General features: G+C 40.9%; 1 protein-coding gene across 1 annotated transcript in view; it reads right to left on the reverse strand.

Annotated features, from left to right (window-relative positions):
• The window catches only part of WIF1 (WNT inhibitory factor 1), a 106,338-nt gene that overhangs the window by 14,964 nt on the left and 70,017 nt on the right, over window positions 1–21,357 (reverse strand). The window contains exons 6-9 of the mRNA XM_040344084.1: window positions 20,646–20,741; window positions 18,540–18,635; window positions 7,108–7,203; window positions 333–428 (exon numbers count right to left, since the gene is read on the reverse strand). Of these exons, the coding sequence (XP_040200018.1) occupies window positions 333–428; window positions 7,108–7,203; window positions 18,540–18,635; window positions 20,646–20,741 (384 nt within the window). The remainder of the gene's footprint in view (window positions 1–332; window positions 429–7,107; window positions 7,204–18,539; window positions 18,636–20,645; window positions 20,742–21,357) is intronic.

The raw sequence follows: 21,357 nt of genomic DNA on the forward strand, positions 1-21,357 counted from the left end.
GAATAATGAAAAATAATAATAATCGAAAATTTGTCTGAATATTTATTCAGAACAAAATGAACCGCACATGTCTAACAACAAAGGACCATGCCCTTGTACACCCTATCCAATACTAAAAAATATTTGAGTTAGGGTTTAATACCCCAATTAATTTATGCACCACAGCCTCAGTAGAAACATACAATAATGGTGCATCCTAAATAAAAAAGGTGAATAATGCTGTGGATTATATACTGTATATAACGTGTGTGTGTTATATTAAAGAGCCCTGGAACCCGCCCCCCCCCCCCCACCCAGAAGTTTAGGATTCAGAAATTATAGTAAAAACTTACGTTTATTACAGTATCTGCCATTCCATCCTTCCTTACATTGGCATTTGTTTGGTTCAATGCAGGTTCCATGTGATCCACAGGAGGGTTCACACACAGCTATAGAGGTAAGAAAAATGCTTATATATTGGTTAACTATCCAGTGGAATAATCATTTTTTCCAAACACATTTCACAACAGCTAATAAAAAAAATAACACTCTTTCATCCAGAATCTAGTTGCAACATAGTGAGGCAGCTAAACTCATAAATTAATAACCTCCAAATACTTTACAATACAGTGACCTCTCAACTCAGAACAAAGTATGCTCCAATCCAATACACAAAAGTAATAAAAATACTCACTAAAAACAAATTCCATGGATTTTATATGTGCCAATTTACACTTGTTGACAGTTCAAAGTAGATAGGAGGTCGGAAACCCGACTTTCCTGCTGAAGTATAGGTATCTTGAAGGTCCGTTCCAGTTTAGATTTTATTTTTAAGTTTGGATAGAGTGCAAACAGCTTAGATCCGCTGTAAACGTTTAAATGCTGTCTGTCCTATTTGACTTCCTGCCTATATAAAGGGTGTCAGACAAAACAGGATGTGTTGGAAAATCACCACATTTTCTGTCTATTTGGCAGGTGTCTGACAGTACAGGAAGATAAAGGAGATCTCTGCTTTGGAGAAACAAACAGCATTTAAAATCTTCCACTAAAATCTCCTTAAAGTGGAGTTCCACCCAGAAATGGAACTTGATCGTATTCCTCCCCCCATCCGGTGCCATATTTTGCACCTTTCAGGGGGGAGGTGGGAGCAGAAACCTGTCAAATCCAGGTATCGGCTCCCACCTCTGCACATAGATCGCTGCACTTTTTGCGGAGAACTACGCAATGTCCAGCCCCTCCTCCTTCCTCCCCCGTTGTCTTCTGGGAGACACACATGTCCCAGAAGACAGCAGGGACCAATCAGATTGGGCAAGGATAGTAAGGATGTCGGCGCTTGCACCCGGAGCCGAGGGACAGGTTGGCTTCGGGTGAGGACATTGCGGACTCCCTAGACAGGTAAGTGTCCTTATATTAAAAGTCAGAGTATTTGTAGCTGCTGACTTTAAAAAAAAAATAATTTTCAGGCAGGACTCCGCTTTAACAGATAAACCATTCTCCATGTTACCCAAAACAAAGGCTTTAAAGCTTGAGTAAAGTCCTCTGCAATTGATGATATCCAATATGTCCTTATGCCTCACCTAAGTACCTAGAAAATCTAGATACTATGGGCCAGATTCACAAAAGAGATACGACGGAGTATCTCAGATACTCCGTCGTATCTCTCAGAGTATCTATGCGACTGATTCATAGAATCAGTTACGCATAGATAGCCCTAAGATCCGACAGGTGTAATTGTTTTACACTGTCGGATCTTAGGATGCAGTACCGCGGCCGCCGCTGGGGGGAGTTTGCGTCTTAAACCAGCGTCGGGTATGCAAATTAGCAGTTACGGCGATCCACAAAGGTTTTTCCCGTCGTTACGTCGTCGCAAGTTTTAGATTCCCGTCGCAAAGATAGGGCTGCTATTAACATGGTGTAAAATTACTCCACCATGTTAAAGTATGCCCGTCTTTCCCGCGTTGCTTTTGAATTTTTTTGTTTTCCCGACGTAAGTACGTTACACACGTCGCGATTCTCAACACGTCGGCACGTCGTAATTTTGCGCAAAGCACGTTGGGAAACTTGCGACCGGAGCATGCGCAGTACGTCCGGCGCGGGAGCGCGCCTAATTTAAATGGTACCCGCCCCATTTGAATTGGGCCGCCTTGCGCCGGACGTGTTTACGATACACCGCCGCAAGTTTCCAGGTAAGTGCTTTGTGGATCGGGCACTTATACTGAAAACTTGCTGCGGTGTAACGTAAATGGGTTACGTTACGCTGCGCCGCAGGTACGTGAATCTGGCCCTTAGTTTAGTCTATAATGTAATACATGTTAGTGAGAGGAAATCCAGAACACACACAATGTTGGTAATATCTTAAAACAGGTTTGAAAAGCTGTGCGATTTTGCAGGACCAGTTCAACAAATTGTTAATATCAAAATGGTAAAATCTATAAATGGTCAAATCTATACAGCATATATTGTATGTTTGCAATCACGACTTAAGCATGTTTAAGGCACACATATATTGTAATCTAAGCCATTGGTTTAAGTGATTTTTACTCAATGACCAACTCCATGCAAAATAACTACATTAACTTTAAGGGGACATTGCTGAGTTAATTAAAGTGTGTACTGCTTTTGGTGTGATTCACTATATGGATAAACATTTTAGACGCCTGATAATCACACCTATATGAGCTTGTTGAACATCCTATTCCAAAATAGTGTTGCTCACGAATATTCGTATTGCGAATATTCGGCTCGAATATGGCATATTCGAGTATTCGTGAATATCTCGAATTTCGCGGCCAATATTCGCTATTCCGAATATAAAAAAAAAAATTGCGAAATTTCGCTAATGCGAATTTATTGCGAACATTTTGCGAATTTTTTTTTTCTGATTGGCTCTGATGCAAAAGAAGGGCGGAGAAAGTATTCTCGAATATTCGGAAATCGAATATTCTGAATATTTTATCAAAAAAAAAATGTCGGAGAAGGGCGGAGAAAGTATTCGCGAATATTCGATTTCCGAATATTCGCAAATACTTTCTCCACCCTTCTTTTGCATCAGAGCCAATCAGAGTTCTCCTACCACAGTTGTCAAAATATTTCACAACATTTTTTTTTTTGATAAAATATTCCGAATATTCGACTTCCGAATATTCGAGAATACTTTCTCCGCCCTTCTTTTGCATCAGAGCCAATCAGAAAAAAAAAATTCGCAAAATGTTCGCAATAAATTCGCATTAGCGAAATTTCGCAATTATTTTTTTTTTTTTTAAATATCACGAATATTCGATTTTAGCGAATATTTCACGAATATTCGGCTATATATTCGTGATATATCGCAAAATCGAATTTGGCGTATTCCGCTCAACACTATTCCAAAACCATGAACAATAATAGAAACGGCCTCTCCTTTGGGGCTTTAACAGTCTCCAATCTTTTAGAAAGGCTTTTCACAAGATTTTGGAATATGTCTATTGGAATTGTTCCTATTTAGCCACAAACGCATTTGTGAAGACAGGTGCTGATGTTGGATGAGAGGACATGGCTCACAACTGGTGTTCCAATTATTCCCAAAGGTGGTCTAAGGTTAAGATCTGGGCTCTTTGCAGGCTACTCATGTTTCCCCACATCAAACTCATCAAATCATGTTTTTATGTAGCTGGCTTTAGGCATGGAGCACAGTCAAGCTTGATCATAAAATAACCTTCTTCAATCTGTTGCAATATGTTTGGAATTACACAATCATATAAAATGTGTTTTTATGGAGAAGCATTCCCAGTACTCTTCACTGGAAACACAATTTTTTGGGATGTCCACAACCCTTTGACCATATAATGTATCTTCACTTCTCATTTATACCCAACTACTGCAGCCATTGCAAAGCCAAACAGTGGTGTCAATCCAGCTGGAGCATATATTACAGGTCATTCTCAAACAATTAGCATATTGTGATAAAGTTCATTATTTTCTGTAATGTACTGATAAACATTAGACTTTCATATATTTTAGATTCATTACACACAACTGAAGTAGTTCAAGCCTTTTTATTGTTTTAATATTGATGATTTTGGCATACAGCTCATGAAAACCCAAAATTCCTATCTCAAAAAATTTGCATATTTCATCCGACCAATAAAAGAAAAGTGTTTTTAATAAAAAAAAAGTCAACCTTCAAATAATTATGTTCAGTTATGCACTCAATACTTGGTCGGGAATCCTTTTGCAGAAATGACTGCTTCAATGCGGCGTGGCATGGAGGCAATCAGCCTGTGGCACTGCTGAGGTGTTATGGAGGCCCAGGATGCTTCAGTAGCGGCCTTAAGCTCATCCAGAGTGTTGGGTCTTGCGTCTCTCAACTTTCTCTTCCCAATATCCCACAGATTCTCTATGGGGTTCAGGTCAGGAGAGTTGGCAGGCCAATTGAGCACAGTAATACCATGGTCAGTAAACCATTTACCAGTGGTTTTGGCACTGTGAGCAGGTGCCAGTTCGTGCTGAAAAATGAAATCTTCATCTCCATAAAGCTTTTCAGCAGATGGAAGCATGAAGTGCTCCAAAATCTCATGATAGCTAGCTGCATTCACCCTGCCCTTGATAAAACACAGTGGACCAACACCAGCAGCTGACATGGCACCCCAGATCATCACTGACTGTGGGTACTTGACACTGGACTTCAGGCATTTTGGCATTTCCCTCTCCCCAGTTTTCCTCCAGACTCTGGCACCTTGATTACCGAATGACATGCAAAATTTGCTTTCATCCGAAAAAAGTACTTTGGACCACTGAGCAACAGTCCAGTATTGTTTCTGGTTCAAAAGTGGCTTGACCTGGGAAATGCGGCACCTGTAGCCCATTTCCTGCACACGCCTGTACACGGTGGCTCTGGATGTTTCTACTCCAGACTCAGTCCACTGCTTCCGCAGGTCCCCCAAGGTCTGGAATCGGTCCTTCTCCACAATCTTCCTCAGGGTCCGGTCACCTCTTCTCATTGTGCAGCGTTTTCTGCCACACTTTTTCCTTCCCACAGACTTCCCACTGAGGTGCCTTGATACAGCACTCTGGGAACAGCCTATTCGTTCAGAAATTTCTTTCTGTGTCTTACCCTCTTGCTTGAGGGTGTCAATGATGGCCTTCTGGACAGCAGTCAGGTCGGCAGTCTTACCCATGATTGCGGTTTGGAGTAATGAACCAGGCTGGGAGTTTTTAAAAGCCTCAGGAATCTTTTGCAGGTGTTTAGAGTTAATTAGTTGATTCAGATGATTAGGTTAAGAGCTCGTTTAGAGAACCTTTTCATGATATGCTAATTTTTTGAGATAGGAATTTGGGGTTTTCATGAGCTGTATGCCAAAATCATCAATATTAAAACAATAAAAAGGATTGAACTACTTCAGCTGTGTGTAATGAATCTAAAATATATGAAAGTCTAATGTTTATCAGTACATTACAGAAAATAATGAACTTTATCACAATATGCTAATTTTTTGAGAATGACCTGTATGTAGAGTAAACAAATATTTGTCCAGTTGCAAGTAAGGCCCCGTACACACGACCAAACATGTATGCTGAAACTGGTCTGCGGACCAGTTTCAGCATACATGTTTGGTCGTGTGTAGGCGCGAGCGGGCAGATTTCCAGCAAACATTTGCCCGCCGGGCCTTTTCCCAGCAGACAAATATTCCTGGACGTGTTTTAAAACCGTCCGCTGGAATCCTGCCCGCTCGGACATGTACGGTCGTCAGTACAGACCTATCGTACATGTCCGAGCGCCCGCCGTCCCTCGCATGCGTCGAATGAGTTTGACGCATGTGTGGAAGCATTTAAATGGCAGGCCCGCCCACGTCGCCGCGTCATCGCCGCGTCATCGTCGCGGCGACGACGCGGCCACGCCCCGCGTATTGTTTACGCGCGGACTTCTGTACGATGGTTAGTACAGCCATCGTACAGAAGCCCTCGGGCAGACATGTACGGTGAAAACAGTCCGACGGACCGGTTTCATCGTACATGTTTGCTTGTTAGTACCCGGCCTTAGTGATACTATTATGTCTGAATATGAAGGTTAACAGACACAATACAAGTGGAGTCTCAGATTGACATCACTCAAAATCATCCTTGTTAATTTTATGTGGACTTCCCGCTACTTGCTGCACTCAAGGGGGCAGATCCACATAGATCTGCACCCTCGCAGCGTATCAGAGATACGCTACGCCGCCGTACCTTACCTGGCGTTCTTTCAAATCCTCAAAGATTTTGCGCCGTAAGCTACGGCGACGTAGTGTATTTCTGGCGGCGGAATTCAAATCGGCGATTAGGGGGCGTGTTTCATTTAAATGAAGTGCGTCCCTGCGCCGAATGAACTGCGCATGCTCCGTTTCGAAATTTCCCACCGTGCATTGCGCGAAATGACGTCGCAAGGACGTCATTTTTTAAACTTAGACGTGACTTACGTCCATCCCGATTCACGGACGACTTACGCAAAAAAAAGAAAAAATTCAAATTTCGACGCGGGAACGATGGCCATACTTAACATTGCAAATCTAACTATACGCCGCAAAAAAGCAGCTTTAACTATACGCTGCAAAAAACCTACTAGAGACGACGTAAGAGAATGCGACGGCCGCGCCTACGTTCGTGGATTGTCGGAAATAGCTAATTTGCATACCCGACGCGGAAAACGACGCGAACTCCACCAAGCGGACGCCGAAGTATTGCATCTACGATCCGAAGGCGTATGAAGCCGTACGTCTGTCGGATCGAACCCAGATGCCGTTGTATCTTGGTTTGAGGATTCAAACTAAAGATACGACGTGGGAACTTTGAAAGTACGCCGGCGTACTCTCACTGTGGATCTGGCCCAAGGAGTTGACAATCTAAGCCCCTATTTCACATGCATGCATACACATACTACAGCCAATTTAGATTTGATCCAAATAATCTACCAGCATGTCTTTGGGTGTTGGAAGAAACTGGAGTACTCAGAGGAAACCCATGCAAATACAGGAAGAACATGTGTGCTTCTTGTCCTGCCTGAGGTAAAAAAACTCCTCAATAACCCTTAAAAAAAACAATAATATTATTCAAATACAATTTAAAGCAATGTGTTTAAGAATAAACATTAAGTAATTAGGAATATATACTTACGCTTTGAGCACAAATCTCCCTGGTAGCCCTTAGAACATTTGCATTTATTCTTTCCACTACATTTGCCTCCATTTCTGCATGGTTGTTGACATTTACCTAAGGGAGACCACAACAGTACAATTTTTTTATTTTAAATAGACATCAGTCATTGGAACTACTAAACAAAATGGTTATATCCAGTAAAACATTTGCGCTTATGTCTGTATATTATTTTTCTGTTATTTCTGCTATTTAACCACTTAAGGACCGCCGCACGACGATATACGTCGGCAGAATGACACGGCTAGGCACAGTGACGTATATATACGTCCCCTTTAACCTGCCTGGCGGTATTCCCGAGTCTGACTCGGGGTTAGATTTTCCTGCTGCGAGCGGTAACCCCGAGTCAGACTCGGGCTTGCCTCGCTAGATCCACAGGCATGGTTTACTTACCTTGTCCCTGGATCCAGCGATGCCATCGCGCTGTGTGAGCGAGCGGGACCTCGCTCGATTCACACAGTGCCTCTGTGTGACGCCGATCTCCGTTCCCTGCGACGTTACGACGCACGGGGACGGAGAACGGCGCCAAATTCAAAAAAGTAAACAAACACTTTACATACAGTATACTGTAATCTTATAGATTACAGTACTGTATGTAAAAAAAACACACCCCCCTTGTCCCTAGTGGTCTGTCCTGTGTCATGCATGTCATTTTATATAATAAAAACGTTTCTTTCTCCCTGCAAACTGTAGATTGTCCATAGCAACCAAAAGTGTCCCTTTATGTCAAAAATAGTTTTAGATCAGCTAAAAAACAGCGATAATAAATTATAATCACTTGAAGAATTGTGCGATAGCGATTTGTGGGGAAATTCGTCATAAAAAAATAAAAAAAAATGACAGCAACAATTCTGCAACTGAGCAAATTTCAGTGATTTTGATTTGATTACATTATTGAATAATTTATATTATAATTATATTATTATTTGTTATAAGTATTTATAATTATTTATTATATTATAATTTATCATTTTGTTTTTAAAAAAATGTCATACCCGGGATGCCTATTAGAATCTTGTTTGGTCAGATTTAAGTGAGTTATTTCTAAAAATTACAGACCTACAATATAAAACGCCAAATTTCCTTGCAAATAATGGTACTGCTTTCAGCATGTTTTTTCTGAAAGAATCATACCGCCAGGGAGGTTAAGAGCCCAGCTGTAGGTCGCGAGCGCGCACCTGGTCCGAAGCTCTGTGACCGCGGGACCCGTGGACCCGATCGCCGCCAGTGTCCCGCGATCGGTCACAGGAACTGAAGAACGGGGAGAGGTGAGTGTAAACACACCTTCCCTGTTCTTCTGTGTGGCAATGTCAGTGATCGTCTGTTCCCTGATATAGGGAACGACGATCACTGACGTCACACGTCCAGCCCCGCCCCCTACAGTTAGAAACACACATGAGGTCACACTTAACCCCTACAGTGCCCCCTAATAGTTAACCCCTTCACTACCATTGTCATTTTCACAGTAATCAACGCATTTTTATAGAACTTTTCGCTGTGAAAATGACAATGGTACCAAAAATGTGTCAAAAGTGTCCGATGTGTCCGCCATAATGTCGCAGTCATGAAAAAAATCGATGATCGCCGCCATTAGTAGTAAAAAAAAAATTATTAATAAAAATGCCATAAAAATAATCCCCTATTTTATAAACGCTATAAATTTTGCGCAAACCAATCGATTTTTTACCAAAAATAGGTAGAAGAATACGTATCGGCCTAAACTTTTTTGGGGATATTTATTATAGCAAAAAGGACGCCAATTTTTTTTATAGCCATGTCGCAGGACTGCGTAATTGTCAGTTAAAGCGACGCAGTGCCGAATCGCAAAAATGGGCAAGGTCCTTAACCTGCATATTGGTCGGGGTCTTAAGTGGTGTCAAGTTTATTTAATGAAACTAATTCTCTTTTGAGGTCACATGCAAGGAAACCTTTAACCGTTTGCCGACCGCCTCACATAGGAGTATGGTGACAGAGTGGCTCTCCTATGCCGGATCACATATCTAGTAAGTGATCTGGCACTTAGAGGTAGGGGGGATGCACCGCTGGCACACTGGCTGTGCTGTGATTAGTCACAGCACAAGCCGATCACCCACTGATCAGCGAGGAAGAAGACACGACACAGCTCTGTCAATGTAAACAATACAGAGCTCTGTACAGTCAGCAGGGATGTGCTGTTTTTTGATTCCCTACAAATGTTTCCCTTTGATGTTTAACCCCTTCCCAGCCAGTGTCATTAGTACAGTGACAGTGTATATTTTTTGCACTGATCACTGTATTAGAGTCACTGGTTAATTAGTGTCAGATTGTCACCATACTATCTCAGTCCTGCTATAGGTTACCGATTGCAGCCATTACTAGTATAAAAATAAATAAAAATATTCCAGTATATACATACCATAGTTTGTAGATGCAATAACTTTTGCCAATCAATATATGCTAATTATTACCAAAAATATGTAGCAGAATACATATTGGACCACATTTATGAAGAAATTCATTTTTTTTACATTTTTTTTAATGGATATGCTTTATAGCAGAAAGTAAAAAATATTGGAGTTTTCTTGCTGACCTTCCTGGAAAATGGTAGCAGCCTGGTTGTTAGATAACAAGTTCTGGTGTTTTCTTTCAAATTTTTTTTTTTTTCAGTTATAGCGCAAAAATAAAAAAATCCAGTGGTGATCAAATACCACCAAAAGGAAAGCTCTATTTGTGTAAAAAAAAATGATACAACACTGCATGACCACACAATTCATTAGTTAAAGTAACGCAGTGCAAATGGCCTGTTCATGAAGGGGGAGGGATAAATCTCCTGGGGCATCAAGTGGTTAATGTGTTCCCACTCTGCAGCCACATAGGGATGAGTAGAAATCTGGAGGCCTACCCTAGATTAGCAGAGGATATATGTCCCGAAATGCATGACGATGTGATTGGTGGCCTGTATAGAAGGCTATGTAGGGCTGTCAGGGGTTTAAGTAGTAATGTATGGCGTGGTCAATCCGCGCTACCCCCAATGTGCAAATGTGCAAGTAGATGCAAATGAGTGCAAAAGGATAAAAGAAAAAAACTGCAAAACTGTATAAAATGAAATGACGGTGCTGCAACTACGGTGTAACTGGAATAATCAGCTAAAAATAAATGTTTAAAGCGGGGGTTCATCCAAAAATCTATTTTTAACATTACATTCAGCCGAGTTGTCCTAATTAAATTGGCTGTTGTTTTTTTTTTTTCCCGTACATACCTTATTTCACCGCCCCTTTCGGGTATGTCTTCTCCGGGACTGGGCGTTCCTATCTGATTGACAGGCTTCCGACCGTCGCATACTATGCGTCACGAGTTGCCGAAAGAAGCTGAACGTTGGTGCGGATCTATACAGCGCCTGCGCACCGATGTTCGGCTTCTTTCGGCAACTCGTGACGCGTAGTACGCGACGGTCGGAAGCCTGTCAATCAGATAGGAACACCCAGTCCCACAGAAGGCATACCCGGAATCGGCAATGAAAATAAGGTATGTACGTGGGAAAAAAAAAAAACAGCCGATTGTCATTAGGACAACTCGGCTGAATGTAATGTTAAAAATTGATTTTCTGGGTGAACCTCCACTTTAAAAATGAGGTTACATTTAGGCTTATGCAAACAAAGTGAGTAAGTGCTAATTATACTCAAAAATCTAGAAACAATAAAATTCAATTCAATAAAAAACAAAAACAATGTCCACTTCTATTCAGAAGAAATCAAAACCTTAAAGACCTGGGGGAACCCAGTGTTGTTGATCCCCCTCCTAAAATTCAACTGTTTGGGCAGTAAAGGGCTTCTTCCCTTGCAAAAAATGCAAGGTATGCTCATCATCCAGAACTATCAGAACTTCAACTTTTACCTCACATACTACCTCCAAAGAATACTCCATATCAGATTTCATCACCTGTGGCACCATAGGGGTAATTTATTTGTTGTGTTGTCCCTGTGGCTTCCAATACATTGGGAGGACCACCCGTGCGTTAAAAGTTAGGATAGGAGAACATCTCTCCAATAATCGCAGAGGGTTCATTGGCCACAGCGTTTCGTGGCATTTCCGCCAATATCATGATCGGGATCCATCACTATTGGAAGTCATAGGTATTGAGAGATATATTCCACATTGGAGAGGAAATGATCTGAAACGCCACATATAACATCATGAAACGCAATGGATTTTCGATATGCAGTGTCACAGCCCCTTGGGCCCTTAACATTGAGTGGGACATTAACTGCTACATAAACAATAGTTAAAGTTTTTGACCCAATATAATCTACACATTTATCCACCCTCACTCCAGGCACATATTTATATCAGGGGAGGGTTCCCCTTTAATCAGTAGGCCTACTGTTTGGTTCCATCTTAATTTCTTTTAAATTAATTTATTTAAAATGTTTTTTATATAATTATTTTTTTAATTATGTATAATTTTGAATCATGTATTGGTATGTTGTCTTTTATTTATGTCCCACGGTATGTCTTATGAATTGAAGGACACAATCCATCGGCATATGTGCTCCAAAGTTGTTCTTATATGTGCTGACAGGATTGGAGTCCTATACACTGGTGACCTAGGGACAAGTGAGTTCTGTCAGGGTTCCGGTGTCACTGTCCTGTAGATGTTTATTTATAGCATGGTGTGTGACGTCTGGTTCTAGCCTCCCTTCCCAGTAGACGCCACATACAGAGAAACGCAGCGTCGGGCGGAGCTAGAGAACCTGCTGTCACCAAGCCACAGCTAGCTGGCTCGAGCCACGACTGGTTGTTTATTTGCATGTTTGTTTTGAACTTTTTTGCTGAAAGTTTCATGATGTCAGTCACCCAGCATTCAAAATAAACGGTCATGTGTGTTGAGCTTGCATGATTTCTGTGATAGGGATCCAACAGATTCGGTAAGCGCCCCCTTTGTATACCTACTGTTTTCATCTGCCGTGTGGAAGCATAGGATGAAGATCTGCTCCTTTGTCTTTATGATTGCAGTCTAGCTCTCATAGCTGGCTTTGAAATAGACATTGTTTTTGTTTATTGAATTGAATTGAATTGTTTCTCGATTTTTGTGTATAAATAGCACTTACTCACTTGCACTTTGTTTGCATGCCCCTATGGTTGCACATCTAACCTCATTTTTAAACAAGAGTTTAAGCACAAAGGTTCTAATGCAAATGCATAGTGTGAAAGTTTTCTCAGGAATAACTTCAGTGACTGGCTACTGTGTAATATAGGGCACTCTCTGCTCTTCCATGGACTCTGTCTAGGGAAACCCCCTAACATAGACCTTGGAGGATTGGACAAGCTCTTTTCAAAGAGACCTGTGGCACTAAGGAGTCCCTAGTGAGCTCATTACACAACCCTCAGATACTTGTTTTAGATGTACAGACTTTGATTTACGTACTACTTTTTTCAAAGAAAATACACCATGAGAGAAATTTGGAAGGTGCCTTGCTGACCTTCCTAGGAAAATGGTAGCAGCCTTGTTGTGAGATGACAAGTTCTGGCTTTTCTTACTGCAAATCTGTTCCTACTCTAGCAAGGCATAGTTATTACTCAGTGCCTTGTGAATAGAAGCATTCTTACCTAGTGCTTTAGAAACAATTGAAGGAAAGGGTCAAAAAAAGTCACGTTTCTTTTTATGTCAGCAATGGCAACTTTCACGGGTCTCTCCTAAAATATTTTGTTTAATTGCAACTGCGTATTACATTGTACCTCTCCCTATGAATGTCACTGGACTGTCACTGTTTTTCAGTTGTTTTAAAGCTGAGTGCCTAACCTAACCATTCCTTATTGGCTACCCTGGGGAGACTTAAAGTAGAACTTCAGTTGTGATCATAAGTTTACATACCCTGGCAGAATTTATGATTTCTTGGTCATTTTTCAGAGAATATGAATAACACAAAAACTTTTCTTCCACTCATGGTTAGTGTTTGGCTGAAGTCCATTTATTATCAATCAACTGTGTTTGCTCTTTTTAAATCATAATGACAACAGAAACTAGCTAAATGACCCTGATCAAAAATGTACATACCCCAGTTCTTAATACAGTGTATTGCCCCCTTTAACATCAATAACAGCTTGAAGTCTATTGTGGTATTTGTGGATGAGGTTCGTTATCTTCTCAGATGGTAAAGCTGATAAATTCCTCTTGGCAAAAAGCCTTCAGTTCCTGTAAATTCTTGGGCTGTCTTACATGAACTGCATGTTTGAGATCTCTCCGGAGTGGCTCAATGATATTGAGGTCAGGAGACTGAGATGGCCACTCCAGAACCTTCACTTTATTCTGCTGTAGCCAATGACAGGTGTGTTTTGGATCATTGTCATGTTGGAATGCCCACGTACGTCACATGAACAGCTTCATGGCTGATGAATGCAAATGTTCCTCCAGTATTTTTTGATAACATACTGCATTTATCTTGACATAAATTTTGACCAAATTGTCTGTGCCTTTTGTAGCTCACACATCCCCAAAACATCAGCGATCCACCTCCGTGTTTCACAGTAGGAATGGTGTCCCTTTCATCGTAGGCATGTAGTCCAAATGTAGCATTTATGGTTGTGGGCAAAAAGCTAAATTTTGGTCTCATCACTCCAAATGACTTTGTGCCAGAAGATTTGACTCTTGTCTCTGTGCTGTTTGGCATATTGTAAGTAGGATACTTTGTGGCATTTGCTTAGTATAGGCCTTCGTCTGGCAACTCAAATATGCAGCCCATCTTTCTTTAAGTGCTGCCTTATTGTGCATCTTGAAACAGTTGCACCACATGTTTTCAGAGAGTCCTGTATGTCACCTGAAGTTATTTGTGGGTTTTTGTTTGCATCCCAAAAATTTTCCTGGCAGTTGTGGCTGAAAGTTTAGTTAACTGACTGTGGTTTGGTTTCAACAGAACCCCTAATTTTCCACTTCTTGATTAGAGTTTGAACACTGCTGATTGTCATTCTCACTTCCTTGGATATCTTTTTATATTCCTTTCCTGTTTTATACACTTCAGCTACCTTTTCGTGCAGACCCTTTAACAATTATTTTGCTTTCCGCATGACTGATGCCGCGTACACATGACCATTTTTCGGGTTGTAAAAAATTAAGTTTTTTTTATGTCATTAAAAACAATCGTGTGTGGGCTCCAAAGCATTTTTCACGATGTAAAAAATGACCATTAAAAATTTAGAACAGCTCTAATTTTTCACGTCGTTTTTAACGTTGTCGTTTTTAACGTCGTAAAAAATGGTCGTGTGTAGGCTTTAACGACGTGAAAAATTTGCGCATGCTCAGAAGCAAGTTATGAGATGGAAGCGCTCGTTCTGGTAAAACTAGCGTTCGTAATGGAGTAAGCACATTCATCACGCTGTAACAGACTGAAAAGCGCGAATTGTATTTTACTAACATGAAATCAGCAAAAGCAGCCCCAAGGGTGGCGCCATCCGAATGGAACTTCCCCTTTATAGTGCCGTCGTACGTGTTGTACGTCACCGCGCTTTGCTAGAGCATTTTGTTTTCACGATCGTGTGTAGGCAAGGCCGGGTTAACAATCGGGTTGAAAAAAACTTTGTTTTTTCTAGACCATTGAGTGAGTGAAAAACGTATAAAGCGCAACACATTCGAACTGAATCACCTCTGGGCGCTGTTTCCATTCCAAGGGTAAGGAACCCCTTGACCTCAGAAGAGATGGGTTTTAATCTTTCTCCTGAAGGCCAAGTGAAGTGGTCCGACTCCAGTCGGATGGTAGTTGGTAACGCATTCCACAGCCGAGGTCCCTGGACTGCAAATCTTCAATCTCCTTTGGACTTGTATCTGGCTTTGGGTATTTGGAGTAGGTTTTTATTTGTGGATCGCAGGATGCGATTTGGGTTATGGGCTTTTATTTTTTTGCATTGATATTGGGGGGCATTTCCGTGAATACACTTATGCGTTAGGCAAAGTGCCTTGAAAGTGATTCTGTCTTTTACTGGCAGCCAATGAAGGGCTCTCAGCGAAGGTGAGATTGATTCCCATGGTTTTTTGCCAGTCACTAATCGAGCAGCCGTATTTTGAACGACTTGCAGACGAGTGGTTTGGTATTTGGGGAGTCCCAGATAATGGGCATTTGCATAGTCGAATCTGGAATTGATGATTGTTCCCACCACGACTGCAATGTCCTCTTTCGGGATGTAGGGGGTGAGTCTGCGTAGTAGGCGCAGCAGATGGTGGGATCCGCTGACTACTGACACTATTTGTGCATCCATTGTCATGTAGGAGTCGAAAATGACTCAGAGACTTTTGACTTTGGTGCTAAGGGTGATAGTTTTCCCCAGAATGGGCGGGGGTGTCCAAGTTGACGCAGGGTGACTTTTTCGGTTGGCGTGAAACAGGAGAAGTTCTGTTTTTGAACCGTTGAGTTTAAAATAACTGGATGTCATCCAGTTATCTATTAAAGAGGGGGATTTCTCTAGTTCAAGAGAATGATCCTTTTTGTTGCAGATGCGGAAATACAGTTGAGTGTCGTCTGCATAGGAGTGGTAAAGTAGCTTCTGGTTACTGACGATTTCAAAAAGAGGGCGGAGATAGATATTGAACAATACGGGTGACAAGGGAGATCCCTGAGGGACCCTGCATGATACTGTACGTTTTCCAGAAGTGAAAGATCCCAGTTTCACTGTTTGTGATCGGTTTTCCAAAAAGGAGGAGAACCAGGGTAAATCACCGGCCACTTCAACTAGCCTAGCTATTAGTAGTCTGTGGTCTACCGTGTCGAAAGCCGTGCTTAGGTCCAGCAGGATCAGGAGACAAGATTCTCCTTCGTCTGCAGCCTCTAGAGCGTCATCCCATATTTTGAGCAGCGCCGTTTCTGTTCCGTGACCCGGACGGAAGCCTGATTGAAACGGGTCAAGGAATTTATGGGTGTCTAAATGCAGTTGCAGCTGTTGTACAACTTATTTCTCCGTTACCTTTGAGAAAACATTTAGACCTGTTATGGGCCTCCGGTTGTTTGGGTCTTTGGGGTCAAGGGTAGGTCTTTTTAGGATTGGTTTTATTGTACCTTGTTTCAGCAAGGTGGGCACAGTGCCCTCCTTGAATGATTGGTTTATGAGCTGCGTGATAGCTGGTGCCAGTATATCGGCACTTTCTTTCAGCAGTTTAGTGAGAACGATGTCATTGGCTGCTGTGCTGTTACGCAGAGTCCTGATGATGTTTTTGGTGGCATTGATGGAGATGGGTTTTAGAATGAATTTTGGTGGTTGCGGCGGATTTATGTGGGTATTTGGTTTGGGATTTGGGGAAGGGTTGGTGACGATTCCATTTTGCTGAATACTTTCACGGATTTTTTCAATTTTATTAATGAAATAATCCGATTAAAAATGTCATTTTTTACATCCCGAAAAACGGTTGTGTGTACGCGGCATTAGAATCCAGAAACGTCAATGCAGCACTGGATGAAAGATGCAAGGGTCTGTCAGGAGTCCAGAAACTCATTGACCTTTTATACACACACACTAATTACAAGCAAACAGATCACAGATTAGGATGGTTACCTTTAATAGCCATTAAATCCCTTTGTGTCAACTTGTGTGCATGTTATCAGGCCAAAATCACCAGGTTATGTAAACTTTTGATCAATGTCATTTTGGGTAGTTTCTGTTACTGTGATTTAAAAAGAGTAAACACAGTTGATTGAAAATAAATGGCTTCAGCCAAACACTAACCGTGAGTGAAATAAATGTTTTTGTGTTATCATTCATAGTCTCTGAAAAAAATAAATCATAAATTCTGCCAGGGTATGAAATTTTATGAGCACAACTGTATATTTTTTTCCCCCATTTTGGATAGAGCAAGGGATTGTTATAACCTCTGTCAGATGTATTGCACTTCCTGTCCCATAGCCAAACAGGAAGTGAGAGAAAATCCCTGCAAATTAGGGGAATTCCTTGGGGACCCACAGGTTACCAGAACTAGTGTCCCCATTGGAAGATTTCCCTGTTATTACTTTTCTGGAGACAACCCATATTTTGGGATTTTTGTTAGAGAATTTATATCTCCTTAACAGGAGCACAGACAGCAATAAAAACAGGTGTTCTAATCCCTCTCCACTCTATTCAAAACTGGAAAAAAGTTTTGCCTTTAGTTATACTTTAAAGTGTTTCTAAATCCAAGACTGTAAAATCAGCATGTATATGCAGTTAAGTATGCTTGTTACACTCACTGTGGAACCTAAGGGGTTAAACCTCTGCATTGTGTAAAAAGACTGTTTAATCATGTCTCCTCTGATCCTCCCCTTCTCCCACTGTCCTCAATCCATCTGCTGATAAAACAGAGCCTTGGAGGCACTCTGTACATGCTCAGTTTGGTGTTCATTGCTAGAGAGTTTTTTTTTCTCGGGAGAGTGCATGTGATCAGCATAGGGCCAATCAGCACTGTCCAGACAGAGGGTCAGGGGTCCTGCAGCCTCAAAAGAAAACCAGAATGGAATGAAAACGCCTCCTACAAGCTTTAACCAGACACTGATAGAAGTCATAAGACTGCTATATACTTCTGATTAGAAAAGGTAAGTTTATATTTACTAAAACTATTGCATTTACATATTCTGTATACTGTGGGAGATCCGATATCGTGAATGCAGGGTCCTGGCTTTATTAACTCTTTAATCAGTTCTTGGCTGCCTTAATAAAATATTTTATTCTAAAACTGCCTGCTATCTATGTGTCCCCATACCAGGGATGCAGGCTGCATGAACACTAAAAAGGAATAGTTCAAGTAACGCTTGTGATGAACCAAGGAGACTGTAAAGTACAATAGGTTCACAATCTGTGCTTTTAATATTATGGACGTTACACACTAAAGAGAGACACGATGTTCAAGGCTACAATATGTATGTTTTATTTTAAGTTATGTGCTTTATGATGTACAAATACAGGATATCGTTTTTACCTTTTAAAGCCAATTAATGTCAGATTGTTGCCTAAAAAGTCCCATTGAAGAGATAGAAAGATTGATTGCACGTTATGGACAGTTAAGGTAGAACTCCATCACTAGTACTCTTTTTTTTTTACATTTTGGTATGAGAATTTGCTTTTGTATATTTTCTAACCAAATTCCTGCAAGAAAGGATATACAAACAGCTCTGAACGCCTTTATTGCACATACACATGTTCCTCCAGGTTAGGCCAAATATGAAATGGATTGTTTGAATCCCAGCTGATAGGAAAACGTGAACACATCTCTTTCAGCTTCAAATATCACCCTGTTACAGTGGCATGTGTGAAAACCTTTGATGCCAAGCCTCACAAAATTCTTTGATCTTGACATAAATAAAAGCAGCTTTTAAGTTGCCTTTTTTACAACGTTTTAACCTAACACAGACAAGGGTCACATGATCTCTGCTTTACAGTGTAATTGGCTGTGATATGTCACTTACTTATTTCACACTGATCTCCCTCATAACCTGACGGGCAGATACATTTATCTGGATAAAAGCAGGTTCCTCCATTCAGACAGATGGTCGAACAGTTTGCTGCATAAAGAAAATAATTTGCACTTTTTTAAAACATATCCACACTTTAATTATTATACTAGAAGTTAAATAACCATTAGCTCAAGTATACTCCAAAGACATGCTGATAGGTTAATTGGGTTAATTGGCTTCTGTCTAAAATTGGCCCTAGTATATGATTGTGAGTTGGGGACCTTAGATTATAAGCTCCTTGAGGGTAGGGACCGATGTGAATGTACAATGTATATGTAAAGCGCTATATATGTAAGGCGCTATACAAGTACCTAAATAATAATAATAATAGTTAGATAAATATCATTTGCATAATATTAAAATAAAGAAACACTTGCAACAGCTTCGGTCAATGTATGCTAGTTAGAGTAAAAGAAAGTATGGCCAAAGTTTTTTTTGACCATACTTCTTTTCTGGATCACAGGGGTGCACTGACTTTTGCAGCTTATAGGGAGCTATTGCTTGTTTTCAGCTGATGTCACAAAGCCACTCCAAGTTCTGGAAGGATCCCCGACAATATTGTTGGGATCCACCCAGTTGCCTGATTGATGGCTGGCTGTGTCTCTCAGCCCTCTCACCAGCCCTGGAGGGGCAGAGCATAGTGTGACTGATAATCGCTGCTCTCCGCTCTGAGAAGACTGAGAGCTGAATGCAGGGGCGGACTGACAACTCATGGGGCCCCCGGGCAATAGAAGATTATGGGGCCCCCGGGCTTACAGATGGCCACCATGCCAGGAGGCAGTGCAGAGGCGGGGCAGCTAAAATCTCGGGATTTTCACATCAAAAGCATGACGGTTTCGGACTTATCAGGGACAGATGTAAAAAAAACACAGATTTTTACATACTGTCCCTGGTTTTACTGAGCCTGGCAACCCTGATGGGGCCCCCTAGTGGCATGGGGCCCTCAGCAGTGCCCGAGTGCCTCAATGGTCAGTCCGCCCCTGGCTGAATGATCAGCTGTCACGTAATCTCCCAGATCTCAGAATTAGAGCTGATGGGGGACAGATGCAACATCACACCGATGCTGAATTATAGAGCTGAGTATGTATGTTTGTTTTTTCATAGACCCATACTTCTCCTTTAAGTTACACTAATATACGCTGCACGTGTTGCTTTTTCACTACCATAAATGTATGATCAACATCCTATCTATTGCCACTATATTGTTAAAAGAACTAGTCTGCTAGCAACTCTAAACCTGTTTTAGAAGCATTAACTATGGAGTGTACTTTTACGATTCAATGAGCATGTACAATTTTAAAACTTGACATGTTTGGTATCTACTTGATGCAACCTCATGTTTTATATTTTACCAAAAATTGGGTATAATACTGTGTTTGTTCATGCTAACATTTATTTAAGTGTATTTTTACTGCAAATATGTGTTTAATAAACAAACATATTGTGCAACATAAAAAATTACACCAACCACTTAAATTCTCAAAGGGTTTCTGCTTTCAGTAGAATTACAGTAATTGTTAGCAATACATTTAATTAAGTGATCACGTAAACTCTGTTCTCAGCTGCATAAGTGGTTTAAAGAGAAGCTGGCAATTCCCTACACAGTGAAAGTGATTCAAGCTGCTAATAAGCTGCTGGATCACTTTTACAGGAGGTGGAAAGGGCATCTGATCACCACTCTGTACCCCATTTCCTATGTTTTCATAGTGGTCCCTATGATTAAGTTCCGATGGGCGAGGCGAAACATGTGAGGGGGGTGTGGCTTAAGGAGCGGCATTGACTGAGGTTTTCACATGTATACATCCTCACTAGGATTGGATATGATGAGCTGCAGTTTTATGTTTAAATGTACTTCAAGTTTCCATTCAAAGTTGTAGAGTTTAACTTTAATTAAATAAAGAGTACATTGGGTTCACATAAAACCTCTGAGGCTCTTGTCACTTAGTATATCTGTACTCTGTTAAAGGGCTTGATACCCTGTGGGTAACATCATAAAAGTGAAGCACAAGCAACCCCCCTAAAGGCTTCATATTAAACACTTATATTCAATTCACATACCTTTATCACAACTGATGCCATAATACCCTGGTGGACAGATACATAGTCCTGGAGTTACACAAAGCCCACCATTTAAGCACCGTGGCATGCAGAGTGCTATAACAAAATGACACAGAGACAACAATTCAATACACTGTCATTATAGGCATGGTCAGTTTAACAATAATACAGCCTACTTGTAGACATGCATGTCATACTTAGGGCATGTGAGTATCGATGTTTCACATCCTTTCTATATTTGTACCAGACTACATGTATTAAGTCATTTCATTCAGAAGTAAAAGTATTTTATTGTACCCCTTTTCTAGATCTATTCTTGGATGAGTTATAATAAGTGGAATTTGTTATAATACCAACAGTGACAGAATATGTTTGGTTGTTGAATACAAGGGAAGAATAAGATGCAGCATTTAGAAAATGAAAAGTCAAACCAGTTTGGTAATATATTTACTTTTTGGAGGTATGCGTGGTATTATTATACTGGTTATATGTTCTCCCCCTTATTTGTGGTAGGCCTGCAAGAAATCTCAGGTACCAGTATGCTATGGTCCATTCATACTAATGTTGGTGTATAATGTTTGCCATCTGGGCCATCTTTTAATTTATTCCAGTCTATCTCTTTACTAGACGTTATAAGGAATTAACAGTATACACATGTCCTACAGTTACAGGGAAGGTAAAAAATTATTTCTGGAAGGATACTCATAACTTC

This window comes from Rana temporaria, chromosome 3 (genome assembly GCF_905171775.1).
Source record: "Rana temporaria chromosome 3, aRanTem1.1, whole genome shotgun sequence".
Taxonomy (NCBI): domain Eukaryota; kingdom Metazoa; phylum Chordata; class Amphibia; order Anura; family Ranidae; genus Rana; species Rana temporaria.